Consider the following 15,150-nt stretch of genomic DNA (forward strand, 5'->3'; position numbering starts at 1 on the left):
TTATCTACGAACATAGACAGGGCTCTAACTCCTCTAGCTCCACAATGAAATAGGGTGCAGGCCAGGCAGCAGGCTGTTAGCCAGCCTGCCAGCTTAGTGGAGTCTGCCACTAGCACAGTTAGCGTAGTCAGCTCAGCTTTCCCCATTGAGACCGTGTCTGTGCCTCGATCTTGGTTGGGCAAAATTAAAAATGGCGGTGTTCGCTTCAGTAATCTTACTAGTATAAAGACCTCCTCCATTCCTGCCATTATTGAAAGAGATTGTGATACTTCACATCTCAAAATTGGGTTACTTAATGTTAGATCCCTCACTTCCAAGGCAGTTATAGTCAATGAACTAATCACTGATCATAATCTTGATGTGATTGGCCTGACTGAAACATGGCTTAAGCCTGATGAATTTACTGTGTTAAATGAGGCCTCACCCCCTGGTTACACTAGTGACCAAACCCCCCGTGCATCCGGCAAAGGCGGAGGTGTTGCTAACATTTACGATAGCAAATTTCAATTTACTGAAGACTTATCTCTTCAGTAGGTCCTATGATTAAGTATAGTCTGGCCCAGGAGTGTGAAGGTGAACGGAAAGGCTGGAGCAACGAACCGCCCTTGCTGTCTCTGCCTTGTCGGTTCCCCTCTTCCCACTGGGATTCTCTGCCTCTAACCCTTTTACAGGGGCTGAGTCACTGACTTACTGGTGTTCTTCCATGCCGTCCATGGGAGGGGTGCGTCACCTGAGTAGGTTGAGCCACTGACGTGGTCTTCCTGTCTGGGTTGGCGCCCCCCCCTTGGGTTGTGCCGTGGCGGACATCTTTGTGGGCTATACTCGGCCTTGTCTTCGGACGGTAAGTTGGTGGTTGTAGATATCCCTCTAGTGGTGTGGGGGCTGTGCTTTGGCAAAGTGGGTGGGGTTATATCCTGCCTGTTTGGCCCTGTCCGGGGGTATCATCGGATGGGGCCACAGTGTCTTCTGATCCCTCCTGTCTCAGCCTCCAGTATTTATGCTGCAGTAGTTTATGTGTCGGGGGGCTAGGGTCAGTCTGTTACATCTGGAGTATTCTCTTGTCTTATCCGGTGTCCTGTGTGAATGTAAAAATGCTCTCTCTAATTCTCTCTTTCTTTCTTTCTTTCTTTCTTTCTTTCTTTCTTTCTTTCTTTCTTTCTTTCTTTCTTTCTTTCTTTCTTTCTTTCTCTCGGAGGACCTGAGCCCTAGGACTACCTGGCATGATGACTCCTTGCTGTCCCCAGTCCACCTGGCCATGCTGCTGCTCCAGTTTCAACTGTTCTGCCTGCGGCTACGGAACCCTGACCTGTTCACCGGACGTGCTTGTTGCACCCTCGACAATTACTATGATTATTATTATTTGACCATGCTGGTCATTTACGAACATTTTAACATCTTGACCATGTTCTGTTATAATATCCACCCGGCACAGCCAGAAGAGGACTGGCCACCCCTCATAGCCTGGTTCCTCTCTAGGTTTCTTCCTAGGTTTTTGGCCTTTCTCAGGAGTTTTTCCTAGGGAGTTTTTCCCAGCCACCGTGCTTCTTTCACATGCATTGCTTGCTGTTTGGGGTTTTAGGCTGGGTTTCTGTACAGCACTTTGAGATTTCAGCTGATGTACGAAGGGCTATATAAATAAATTTGATTTGATTTGATTTCATTTGATTAATCACATTACATTCTAAACTGAAGATCATGATTATGTGATTATTGGAGTCAGGTGTGTTAGCTGGGGCAAAACTGTGACGCCAATCAGGCCCTCAAGGACTGGAGTTGCTCACCCCAGCTGTAAACGAGCGGTATCGTTTCAGTTGAGCGTACTAGAGCTAGCTTCGCCTGTCTACCGGAAGTTGATGCTGTTGCTATGCACAGTGCGCTCTGGGCATGGTAAATCCAGAGCGCTGTCCTTTCATACATTTGGAGCGTTCATTGCGCACACTGGACGCTCTGGCCGAGGAGTAGGGTTGATCCAACCGTTCAAGCAAACTGGCTAACGTTGGTTAGCTACTTATAGACACAAATGACACAGAACACCTCACTCTGACCATTTTACTCACCCTAGCAGAGTTGATCAGGCTGTTTATGTTATCCAGAGTGTTGGTGACTGTTACTGTGCTGCTAGCAAGTATTAATTACGCTTTTGTTTTGCCGACACCGGCCATATTCAACGTGTGTTGAGTATTCGTAAATGAATCAGTTATTCAGCGCGAGAGTGCTCTGAAATCGGAGTAGATTGCCAGGATGAACAATGTCCATTGAAACGCACAACGACTATACCCCTTAGCTAAGAATGATGTGAATAATCAAGTCAACAAACGTTGGGTAGTTAGTTAGATAGCAGAAAGTTAATAATACTGCCTGGCAAGTCCAATGTATTAATAGCCAACTAATGTTAGGTAACATACCGGTACCTACTGCTATAATGCATTGCGGTTCGTAAGGATAGCGTAGCTAATAAATTGTCAGTCAACATAACTTGTAACATAATTTAGATGAAAAGTCATTACTTTATTACATTGCTCAACATTTTCTTAACCTTTGTCATAATTAGTTTCAGCAATGAATTTGTATCCGCTTTCGCAATTTTCTTTAAATCTGAAAATGTTGTGAAGCCCCGCCCATTTTTGAAAGAAATGCATTATGGGCCCTAAAAGCACAGAAATAGTGTCCACTGATTGTATACTTCGTATTTTGGCAAATTTAGTAAGACATCCGAAACCTTTGGCATAGTAACTATATCCATACTATGATCAATAAGCATACTCTATACAGTCAATTCACATCACAAATAGTAGGGTTAGTGCGGTTAGTATGAGTATTCGAACACAGCTTCTGTCTCTGTCTCTCAGACTTCCGCCAAATATGTCCGACAGTAAACCAGGGGTCATGTGGGTGTCACTTCCTCCACCATTCTCACTGTACTAAAGACTGGTTCAAATAGTATTTCATTGAGCTTTCTTTGTGCAATGGTCCCAAAACTCCAAACCCTGCCCATCTGGCTCTATAGCAATGCTCACTCAAACACACAAAAAACAAATACTATCTGAACCCATGTCTGTTGTAACCAGGGGGGAGAGAGCCCACCTCCCTGTAGTGACTTTGAGGAGTCCCAGAGTCTTGGTTCCAGCTCTGTCTGTCTGCTCCCTAACCCTGGAACCCTGCCCTCGTCTGGTGGAGGTTATCGGGGCAGGATGCGGTGCATCACAGGGGTACATCCCATCTCTTCTCATCCCCTCCCTCCAAACACAGAGACAACCGGAACAACTCCGACAGAGAGGGAGGGGATTCCTTTCTTCTCCCTTACTCCTAATGGCTTGTTCTGATGGGAGCAAACTGTTGAAAGTCTTCAGCTCCAGTTCTGGGCTGTTACTAATTAGAGAACGGCGATAATCGGCCGAGCCGATATATCGGGCTGATACTGGTCTTTTCTAGTCTATCGGCTCTTCTCTATGCCGATAGTCCCTCAACATAGCAAAACTGCTGCTATGCCAGCCGCCACTGACTGGCTGAACCACGAGCACTGCACAATGCCGAGGAATGTCTAGCTGGGAAAATCAGAAGCAGCAGCAAGCTAGCTCATTCTCCAACAGAAAGGTACAGTATCATAAATTGATAAATTGACAGTGACCAAAATCGAACTCCTGTTGCAAATATTTAGTTAATTCACTAATAATAAGGCTTGTGTCAACGTGCCCGGACATGCATGCAATAAGCAAGCTAGCTGGCTCGTTGCCCAAAATGTGACCTGTTAGCAAAGATTACGATAACTAATCCTTTAATCTGTGGTGTTCGCTAGCTATCTATATAAGCTACTATTCTAGCTAGCTGGCTAGATAAACATAATGCAGAGATATCAGATAGCTAGCTACGTTGACGATTAGCTCCTAACGGTAGCTGGTTATAATTTTGAACATTTTGAACATTTTACTTACAGTGTAAAGTTAGCGATTTACTGGTGTGCCAATCTGACCAGCCACAATCGTATCCGTAAATTGACAGTTGATAGTCGGATTAGATGGTTGTCGCAATAGGGAAAGGAGGAAGTGTATAAAAATGCCTAAATAAATGTTGGCAATAGGTTTAGCTACCTAAGAATCTTCCTGCATGTTTATGGACCAAGAAAGCTGTAGTTCAGCGTGTGTGTGTGCGTTCTCAATCAAACAGAACGTGAATAGTTTCTTCATCTGTTTTCCTACCCTCACAAATTGTTGCCATTGACCTAGTTATCATAGTAGCAGAAGGCAAATAGACCGTTTGTCATCTGTAGCAACATAAGCTCAATAACTCACTGCACACACTCCTACTGAGTATGCATTCACCTGTATTGTGAGTATGCCTACACCATCTTAATTTGCCCAGTTTATCAAGAGATTTACCATTCAAATAAAAGTATTATCATTATGTTGTTAAGTATTAAGATTGTTTATACCAAAGTCAAATGTATTGTTTGATTTTAAAATTGATGCATTAATGCATACATGTCCATCTCCGGAAAATGTTGTCATCCAAATGTTCAAATGTAATGATACTGAATATCGGCCATCCACCTACTTAACCCCAAAAAATTGGTTTCGGCCCTAAACAAAATCCATATCGGTCGTTCTCTGTTAGGAATGACTGGTCAGGTCCCTTAGGAGAGAATAAAGTAGGATGGAATAGGACGGGTGCTCTGTGTGGAACAAAGACTGTGGTGGCTTCCTCCAGGAGCACTCTGCGGGGCAGAACAAAGACTGGTGGCTTCCTCCAGGAGCACTCTGCGGGGCAGAACAAAGACTGGTGGCTTCCTCCAGGAGCACTCTGCGGGGCAGAACAAAGACTTGTGGCTTCCTCCAGGAGCACTCTGCGGGGCAGAACAAAGACTGTGGTGGCTTCCTCCAGGAGCACTCTGCGGGGCAGAACAAAGACTGGTGGCTTCCTCCAGGAGCACTCTGCGGGGCAGAACAAAGACTGGTGGCTTCCTCCAGGAGCACTCTGCGGGGCAGAACAAAGACTGTGGTGGCTTCCTCCAGGAGCACTCTGCGGGGCAGAACAAAGACAGTGGTGGCTTCCTCCAGGAGCACTCTGCGGGGCAGAACAAAGACAGTGGTGGCTTCCTCCAGGAGCACTCTGCGGGGCAGAACAAAGACAGTGGTGGCTTCCTCCAGGAGCACTCTGCGGGGCAGAACAAAGACAGTGGTGGCTTCCTCCAGGAGCACTCTGCGGGGCAGAACAAAGACAGTGGTGGCTTCCTCCAGGAGCACTCTGCGGGGCAGAACAAAGACAGTGGTGGCTTCCTCCAGGAGCACTCTGCGGGGCAGAACAAAGACTGTGGTGGCTTCCTCCAGGAGCACTCTGCGGGGCAGAACAAAGACTGTGGTGGCTTCCTCTAGGAGCACTCTGCGGGGCAGAACAAAGACTGGTGGCTTCCTCCAGGAGCACTCTGCGGGGCAGAACAAAGACTGTGGTGGCTTCCTCTAGGAGCACTCTGCGGGGCAGAACAAAGACTGTGGTGGCTTCCTCCAGGAGCACTCTGCGGGGCAGAACAAAGACAGTGGTGGCTTCTTCCAGGAGCACTCTGCGGGGCAGAACAAAGACTGTGGTGGCTTCCTCCAGGAGCACTCTGCGGGGCAGAACAAAGACTGTGGTGGCTTCCTCCAGGAGCACTCTGCGGGGCAGAACAAAGACTGGTGGCTTCCTCCAGGAGCACTCTGCGGGGCAGAACAAAGACTGGTGGCTTCCTCCAGGAGCACTCTGCGGGGCAGAACAAAGACTGTGGTGGCTTCCTCCAGGAGCACTCTGCGGGGCAGAACAAAGACAGTGGTGGCTTCCTCCAGGAGCACTCTGCGGGGCAGAACAAAGACAGTGGTGGCTTCCTCCAGGAGCACTCTGCGGGGCAGAACAAAGACTGGTGGCTTCCTCCAGGAGCACTCTGCGGGGCAGAACAAAGACAGTGGTGGCTTCTTCCAGGAGCACTCTGCGGGGCAGAACAAAGACTGCTGGCTTCCTCCAGGAGCACTCTGCGGGGCAGAACAAAGACAGTGGTGGCTTCCTCCAGGAGCACTCTGCGGGTCAGAACAAAGACTGTGGTGGCTTCCTCCAGGAGCACTCTGCGGGGCAGAACAAAGACTGTGGTGGCTTCCTCTAGGAGCACTCTGCGGGGCAGAACAAAGACTGGTGGCTTCCTCCAGGAGCACTCTGCGGGGCAGAACAAAGACTGTGGTGGCTTCCTCTAGGAGCACTCTGCGGGGCAGAACAAAGACTGTGGTGGCTTCCTCCAGGAGCACTCTGCGGGGCAGAACAAAGACAGTGGTGGCTTCCTCCAGGAGCACTCTGCGGGGCAGAACAAAGACTGTGGTGGCTTCCTCCAGGAGCACTCTGCGGGGCAGAACAAAGACTGGTGGCTTCCTCCAGGAGCACTCTGCGGGGCAGAACAAAGACTGTGGTGGCTTCCTCCAGGAGCACTCTGCGGGGCAGAACAAAGACTGTGGTGGCTTCCTCTAGGAGCACTCTGCGGGGCAGAACAAAGACTGTGGTGGCTTCCTCCAGGAGCACTCTGCGGGGCAGAACAAAGACAGTGGTGGCTTCCTCCAGGAGCACTCTGCGGGGCAGAACAAAGACAGTGGTGGCTTCCTCCAGGAGCACTCTGCGGGGCAATGGTGTGTATGATGCACTGGAGTGCGTTGCAGACAGACAGGCCATGAGAGAATGTAGGTTAACCAGCTGGTGTGTTGCTCTGCCACTCTGCCAACGGGTATCTGCTCACACAGGTGGAAATACAGCTGCCGGATTTCCCGTTCGCACGCACACACAGCCAGCTACGCAGACAAACAGATGGTGCCTGGACACTCCTGCACAAGTCTGTGTGAATGCACTTGATATCACCCCTCACTTCAAGGGCCCAACCTGCCGCCTGCGTGCGTGCGTGCGTGTGTGTGTGTGTGTGTGTGTACATGCAGGGGGTCTGGTGCAGGGCAGGAGAGGGATGCACAGCTGCCTGTCTAGCTTCATTAGCTCGCCCCTGACGTCCTCTCTCCGGTAAGGGACGGACAGACAGATGGGAGTTAAGGATGGACGGACAGCTATGTTTAATGTACAGGTTTGACTTGAGTAGGACAGGAGCATTATTGTTTGTGACTTTGCGGTTTTTACTTGAATTGATAGAGTAGAGAGGAGATCTGGTGAAAAGGTTGTACATGTCTATTTGAGAGTGAAAGGATACCAGCACACTGACTGACAGACCGACAGAGAGACAGACAGACAGACAGGCAGCCGATCAGTTTTAATTCAAAACATTTCAACTAGCCAGTTTAGGAGTTATCCTCCAGAAGGATGACCTGCCAGTTATACTCTCAAATCTCTCTTCTCTACCTACTGTGTTTTGCTAAGTAGGGCATTATGCAAAAAAATAGGTTTCCTTTCACCATAAAACAAATCCCTTGTAATAATCGTGCAGATGAATCAAACTAATGATGGCGTGTTTCTAACCACCAGTCTCAGATGTCTATTGCCATTATACAGAACTGAAGTGTTCTAATATCATTGGGAAGAAACTCCAGTAGCCTGCTGCTTCCATCATTACAACATGTCCCATTCAAACCTGACAGGAAAATTACATTTAAATGAAAATATTAAAATCCAGCCAGAATTGTGATGCCACCTGTATGTAAATGAAGTTCACAAGGTGCAGTCTCTCTCCTCTGACTCACCGCCTCTTAAAACTACAGACTTAGTCATAGCGTGACTGACCAAGGGAGAGGACACACTGACACGCACAAATACTGCCTGAGAGAGAGACTCACTGGGAAATGTTTCCATAGAGACATGTAGCTTTAATGTAGTGTAGCTGTACATAGAGACAGACTGGCAACAGACTCCAAACCAGGCTGGGTATAATATCATGTGGATGTTTCTTGCAGATCTAATGGGTTCATAACAGATACAGATGGACAGCAAACATGGAACATGATCAATGGGTTCATAACAGATACAGATGGACAGCAAACATGGAACATGATCAATGGGTTCATAACAGATACAGATGGACAGCAAACATGGAACATGATCAATGGGTTCATAACAGATACAGATGGACAGCAAACATGGAACATGATCAATGGCGGTGGCCAAAGGAGGACAGACTGAGTCGTAAAGGCTACTTCAGATCAATAGTAGTGAATAGTTAGATGGACAGAATGTGAATGGAACAGGCTTGGTATACAGTAATAACATATGGCTGGATGCAGGGCAGGAAGACTCACCCGGAGCGCTTGGTCATGGTGCCCAGGGTCATGGGCTGTTTGATCTGTGCCAGGGGCAGCACTATGGTGAGGCTGGGCAGCGGGGACAGACGAGGGTTACCCATGTTGTTGTTGGTGAAGTTGTTGTACGACTCCTGGCTGGTGAGTTTAGCTGCACAGAGAGAGAGAAAAGATTTTCTACAAGTCCTCTTTTATAGTCCAAGTCTAATACTCTGAAAGTAACCATGCAAAACTTCATCAACGTATGATGAAACATACATCCTGAAGTCCCCCCCCCACACACACACACACACCTGGGGTCCAAGGCCTTGTAGGAGCCATGTCACTGATTGGAGGTAACCAGCTAAAGATGCGGCACCTCAGAGCAACTAGTACCCAGCAGTCAGTTAATCAGACCTAATCAACAGGACTCACACACCTCTCTCATCTGAGTGGAGCCCAAGCTAAACACAATCAGGCCATGTCAAAGGGCACCACATCTAACGGCCTACATCAGAGGGAGCATGTTGTTTGAGAATGGCATAAACACACACACAAAGACTTGATGCTTGCTGACTGCAGGCTTAGTTGACTTCGAGAATGTGTCCCTTGCCCTCTCAAACTGTGCAAATACATTACATTTAAGAACTAATTGTACATATCAAAGCAGTAATGTAGAATACATTCATTCCTATGAGTACAACTGTTGCATGTTCATTTCACCTTTATTTAACCAGGTAGGCCAGTTTACAACTGCGACGTGGCCAAGATAAAGCAAAGCAGTGCGACAAAAACAACAACAGAGTTACACATGGGATAAACAAATGTACAGTCAATAACACAATAGAAAAATCTATATACAGTTTGTGCAGATGTAGTAAGATTAGGGAGGTAAGGCAATAACTAGGCCATAGTGGCGAAATAATTACAATTTAGCATGATGATAGATGTGCAGATGATGTGCAAGTAGAGATACTGGGGTGCAAAACAGCAAACAAATAACAATATGTGGATGAGGTAGTTGGGTGTGCTATTTACGATCCACAGAATACATTCCTTTGAAGTTGTACAGTGAATATAATATGAAGTGGCACCTTCAGCTGTAGTAAATATGATGGTCATCTGAGCAGAACGGGAAACACTCTGCATGATGGATGACCTGATCAGAACTCTCAACATTACTTCCATACAATTCCTAAATCACAATAACCAGTTCAATATAAATAAAACTCATTCACTAAAGACAATAAGGGAAACAGGATTTACCATTTTCTCCATAAGCTCTACTCTCATTCACGACACACTTCAACTTAGAATATACTATGATGTATTTTACAATATAATCTGTGGTCTTACAAAGATTCAGGTTTAAGTGCTACTGCGGAAAAACAGCATAACCTTCAGCACCAAAACTCAATGATCTTTATCTGAATGTTTTCCTTTCTCCATTGCTGCATTTGAAAGGCGACAACCATTGAGTTTAAAAGCATAAGGGGGGGGGGGGGGGGGCATGGACAAAGAGAAAAGAAAACAAGCTACAAAAACAGCACAATGAAGAAGGAGAGGGTTGGGATTATTATTGGAATCAAAGCAGTGATGGGAGAAGGAGGTTTAGATCATTAAAGTGTTTCTCTGTGTTTCATTAGTGGGGCCAAATAATGTCTTTGTGTTAATCCAAAGAGACCATTTAGATGTGGAGGCCCAACAATACAGCAGGGCCTTCGGAGAGCAGGACGTTATATAAACTTTGTTTGCATCCCAAATGGAGCCCAATTCCCTTTATAGTACACTACTTTTAACCAGGCCTCATGGGGCTCTGGTCTAAAGTAGTGCACAATGTAGGGAATAGGGTGCCACTTGGAATGCAGCCCTCCTCCTCGCTTGGCTTCGGAGCCGCTCCGTCTCTCCAACCCGACAGAGAGAAACAGTGGCCCTGGGCTCTCAAGGGCCCTTCACATTTCAAAAGCACTACACCCCCAGCGCAGCCACCTTTTGTGTGGAAGAGCAGGAAAACATAAGAGGAATTTGAACAGGAAGCAGCCTGTAAAGCCATAATGGTGCTACAGCTGGCCTAAATGTAGGAGAGGAGGAAGAAAAAATCTTAATGAATTTAGCATCTTTCCAACAGGACACTTCAACCTGCCGCTCTCTCTTTCCGACTCTTTTTCTTCTCTCCGTCTCTCTCTCCCCCCCCCTCCCAATCTTTCTCTCTCGCTCTGTGTCTGCGTGCACCACATTAACCCCTGACAAACCAAAGAGGAACAGGTGAATTTGACTTTGGTGGAGCTACCAGGGCTGTTAACTGGACCACTACACACGCCCCCTCACATATCCCCCCTCCGTTATTCAATCCAAGGATCTAAGAGGCCAAACTCTTCAGAGGCCAGTCAGTGAGGAGAGGACAGGGATGAATGGAAAGTGGTGAAAACCATGCATGGGCAGAAGACGATATCCTCAACACATCCTGGATATCTGCTTGTCTGAGGGGGGAGAGAGAGGAGAGTGTCTGGCAGAGAGATAGCTAGCCTAGCGAGGGAGCGAGATGGGGCCATGATTTGATTAATGACTGGGGCGTGATGTGCCTGAGCACTGATACATGACAGCCCCATGGAAAGAAGATCCATCAATGCAAATCCACCCGGCCCAGTCCAGCCAAGGCTCCCACCAGAGGTCAGCATGTCACCTGACCCGGCCTGCTCTCTCTATCACTCCCTCCCTACATCTCCCTTCAGAGTTTACTTAGCTCCCTCTATATCTACGTCTTTCCCTCCATGCTTTTCTACATCCCTCCACCCTTCCATCCTCCTCGACATCCTTCTCTCCCTCCCGTTCCGAACCAATTTGCATCCTCATCTAAACACCGTCTCTCGGTTTCCCTCTCAGCCCTGTCACGGATATCTCGCTTTTGCTGCCCGATTTGCATCCGATGCACACAAGAAATGAGCTTGGCCGTTTCCGAGAAGAAAAAAAAAGTGTCTAGACTTTGCAGCTGTTGACAAATATTTTCATGTTGAATTTGAATTGTTTGCACGCGGACTTGGCTGTGAAAAAGCAAGTAGGGCAAAGAGGAGCACAGAGAGAAAGAGAGAGCGAGAGAGAAAGAAAGAGAGAAAGAGAGCAGTGGATGCTCAGCTAGGGAATACTTTGATCTACACAGAGTGTACAAACATTTGGAACACCTGACAGGTTAAATAAAGATTTGAAACAATTAAAACATGGATTGTGAATTGGAAAGAAAATATTTAAGTGCCTTTGAACAGGGTATGGTAGTAGGTGCCAGGTGCACCAGTTTGAGTGTGTCAAGAACTGCAACGCTGATGGGTTTTTCAAGCTCATTAGTTTCCCATGTGTATCAAGAATGGTTCACCACCCAAAGGACATCCAGCTAACTTGACACAACTGTGGGAAGCATTGGAGTCAACATGGGCCAGCATCCGTGGAATGCTTTCCACACCTTGTTAGAATCCGAGACACGAAAAATTGAGGCTGTTCAGAGGGCAAAGCGGGGTGCAACTCAATTTTTGGAAGGTGTTCCTAATGTTTTGTACACCCAGTGTATACCGTTTCATCCATTCATGCCTTTCTTGCTTGTCCAAGTTTCCCCAGACATGTTATAGTAAAGAGGGAAGGAGGGAGGGAGTGAGGGAGGGGTGGGGGCACAGGAGGTAGGGATTAAGGTGAAGGAGAGGAAGGGGGGATGAGAGAAGAGAGGAACAATAGCTACACTGCTGAGCTGAAGTTTTGTTGTCACGTCAAACCAGCCCTGCGATGGCAATTCCCCAAGCTATCATTATTAAAATACTAACTCCCAGGGAAGGAAGGAAGGACGGAAGAAAGAGAGAGAGCAAGAGAGAAAGAAAGGAAGGGTAGAAAGACAAAAAGGGGATCCCAGATGACAAAGTGAAAACAAATTAGAAGAACCCTTATAAAACACAGATGCTGCAAAGAAAATAAACTTCACAAGATTTACTGTTTTCCCAAGGTATCAGAAGAAATTTGTGGAAAAGCCATCAGTGAGTTGCAGGTAAAGACGGAGCACCGGAGCAGGGCCAAGGCTTCTCCCGTCACCACCCTCCTCAGTTTCCTCGCTTTTACAGTCTCTACCTGCCTGCTATGTTAAGGCTGCTATATAGGCGAGGGGAGGTCAAGCCAACCTGTGTGAAAATGGCTTTTCCACAAACCATCCATGATGGGGGTTTGTTTTAGAAGACGTAATTTGGGACACTCATGGGACCGTTAAATAAAAATATACAGTGCATTCGGGAAGTATTCAGACCCCTTCACTTTTTCCACATTTTGTTACGTTTGAGCCTTATCCTAAAATGGATTACATTTATTTTTTTCCTCATTAATCTACACAATACCGCATAATGACAGAGCAAAAACAAGTTTATAGACATTTTTGAAAATGTATTACAAAAAAAAAAAGGAAATATCACATTTACATAAGTATTCAGACCCTTTACTCAGTACTTTGTTGAAGCACCTTTGGCAGCGATTACAGCCTCGAGTCTTCTTGGGTGTGACGCTACAAGCTTGGCACACCTGTATTTGGGGAATTTCTCCCATTCTTCTCTGCAGATCCTCTCGAGCTCTGTCAGGTTGGATGGGGAGCATCGCTGCACAGCTATTTTCAGGTCTCTGCAGAGATGTTCGATAGGGTTCAAGTCCGGGCTCTGGCTGGGAGGACATTCAGAGACCTGTCCCGAAGCCACTTCTGTGTTGTCTTGGCTGTGTGCATAAGGTCATTGTCCTGTTGGAAGGTGAACATTCTCCCCCAGTCTGAGGTCCTGAGCGCTCTGGAGCAGGTTTTCATCAAGGATCTCTGTACTTTGCTCCATTTATCGTTCACTCGATCCTGACTTGTCTCACACTCCCTGCCACTGAAAAAGATCTCCACAGCTTGATGCTGCCACCACCAGAGAACGAGAGAAAGCAATACGAGAGAGTGGTGGAGGTTGAGATGGAGAGAACAAGAGAGCCATGGTAGAGGGTCTGGATGTGAATGTCTATCTGCAGGGCTGATCAATGGGGCTGGGCCCTCCACAGCCATGTGTCTGTGATCAACAGGACCAGGCAGGCAGTAATGGGATTATGTCCATGTAGTTCAGAGGTAACCAGCCAGGTCCACACAGCTCAGCAGGAACCTCTCAAACATACATTACCAGTCAAAAGTTTGGACACACCTACCATTTCAAGAGTTTTTCTTTATTTTTTATTCTACATTGTAGAAAAATAGTGAAGACATCAAAACTATGAATTAACATACATCGAATCATGTACTGTAGTAACCAAAAAAAAAGTGTTAAACTAATCAAAATATATTTTAGATTCTAAAAGTAGCCACCCTTTGCCTTGATGACAGCATTGCACTCTTGGCATTCTCTCAACCAGCTTCACCTGTAATGCTTTTCCAACAGTCTTGAAGGAGTTCCCACATATGCTGAGCACTTGTTGGCTGCTTTTCCTTCATTCTGCGGTCCAACTCATCCTAAACCATCTCAATTGGGTTGAGGTCGAGTGATTGTGGAGGCCAGGTCATCTGATGCAGCACTCCATCACTCTCCTTCCAAACTTTTGACTGGTACAATACATACAGCTCAGAACTCACTTAACTACCAACGGCATCCTGCAGCACAGCTGACAGGGGAACTGAAAAAGCTAGCACTTAATGGTGTGTGCGTGTCGGTGTGTGTGATTGTAGACAGAGCGGTGATACACCCCCCAGTACGCCCCTCAGATGGAGTGAAGAACTCTCCCCGGAAAGGAACGGAACAGGGCCGGTCAGCCTGGCATACACTCCCACATGACCCCTTAGCCAGCAGAGAGGAAACAGTCTGGACCAGACACACAGTCCGGACCAGACACACACAGAGAGAGACAGTGGCAGAGAGAGGGAGAGAGAAAAAGAGGGACAGACAGAGAGAGAGCGGGAGAAAGAGCATGAGAGCCACAATAAGCAGTATATACTGTCAACAATCTTCATATGGTGATATTTGGGAGTAAATGTCCTGGTTGTTCAGGTAACTTTACATTTCTAATGTAAAAAACCCTAACTATTCCCTTCCTAATCAGCCCACAATGTCTTACACACGACTGGCAAGAACATGCCTCCTTTAATCAAAGTTACCACTACTCAACCACATGTTCTACAGCTAGCTAATTAATCAACATCTTTAGCAGCCTACAGTTCTCTGTTCAGCTTCCAAACACAGCCCAAAGTAAAGACTGGGATTTTTCTAACTACTTTTAAATGTATTCGATAACTCATTCCAGTCTTTAAAATATCCTCGATTGAAATGGAGCATGGTAACTTTATCATTATCGTCCAATAACAATGGTGGTTACATTTAAATAACTGGTAGCAACCTCAAGAGCACTTTCATCTAGATTTAGCTGGCACAATTCAGCAGTATCTAAATCAAGAGAATGTTCATTTCAAAATCCCTAACAGACAATGCAGTTGAGCACATTTTAAAATTGTCCACCTTCTTCCAAACACAAAATCAGTTATTTTCCCTCTTATATTAAAATGTAATTGCATACGCACAATAAAAAAAATACTCCAATAGTCAACAAATGTCTTGGTTTTATTTTGACAACATATGCTACAGTAACACAACCATCTATATCCTTTTCATAACACAAAGACACCCCATACGACATAACTTCATTTGTAAAGCACTTTTCATTCAAGCTGTAAATATATAAGGGTGATAAATTGTTGTGGCCTAAGTGGCCTGTGTTCTAGTGGAAGTGGCGGTACCGTAGCAAGGCTGCTTGGCTCTCTGTTTGACTCTCTGACAGGCCAGTGACTCAGGTCATGAGAAGAGAAGTGTCACCTTTTAATTTCCTCACCATGGGAGAAAGAAAACACAGATGGCGACACGTCTGAGCCGATCCCTGAACCTACACTGCCCTATACAGAGACATC

At 46.4% G+C, this 15,150-nt stretch overlaps 1 protein-coding gene across 6 annotated transcripts in view; it reads right to left on the bottom strand.

The window, feature by feature from the left end:
- The window catches only part of LOC115206262 (breast carcinoma-amplified sequence 3-like), a 356,706-nt gene that overhangs the window by 257,241 nt on the left and 84,315 nt on the right, over positions 1–15,150 (bottom strand). For all 6 annotated transcript variants that reach the window (XM_029773020.1, XM_029773022.1, XM_029773019.1 and 3 more), the window contains exon 16: positions 8,238–8,388. In XM_029773020.1, coding sequence (XP_029628880.1) covers positions 8,238–8,388 — 151 coding nt within the window. The remainder of the gene's footprint in view (positions 1–8,237; positions 8,389–15,150) is intronic.

Source organism: Salmo trutta, chromosome 13 (genome assembly GCF_901001165.1).
Source record: "Salmo trutta chromosome 13, fSalTru1.1, whole genome shotgun sequence".
NCBI classification, from domain to species: domain Eukaryota; kingdom Metazoa; phylum Chordata; class Actinopteri; order Salmoniformes; family Salmonidae; genus Salmo; species Salmo trutta.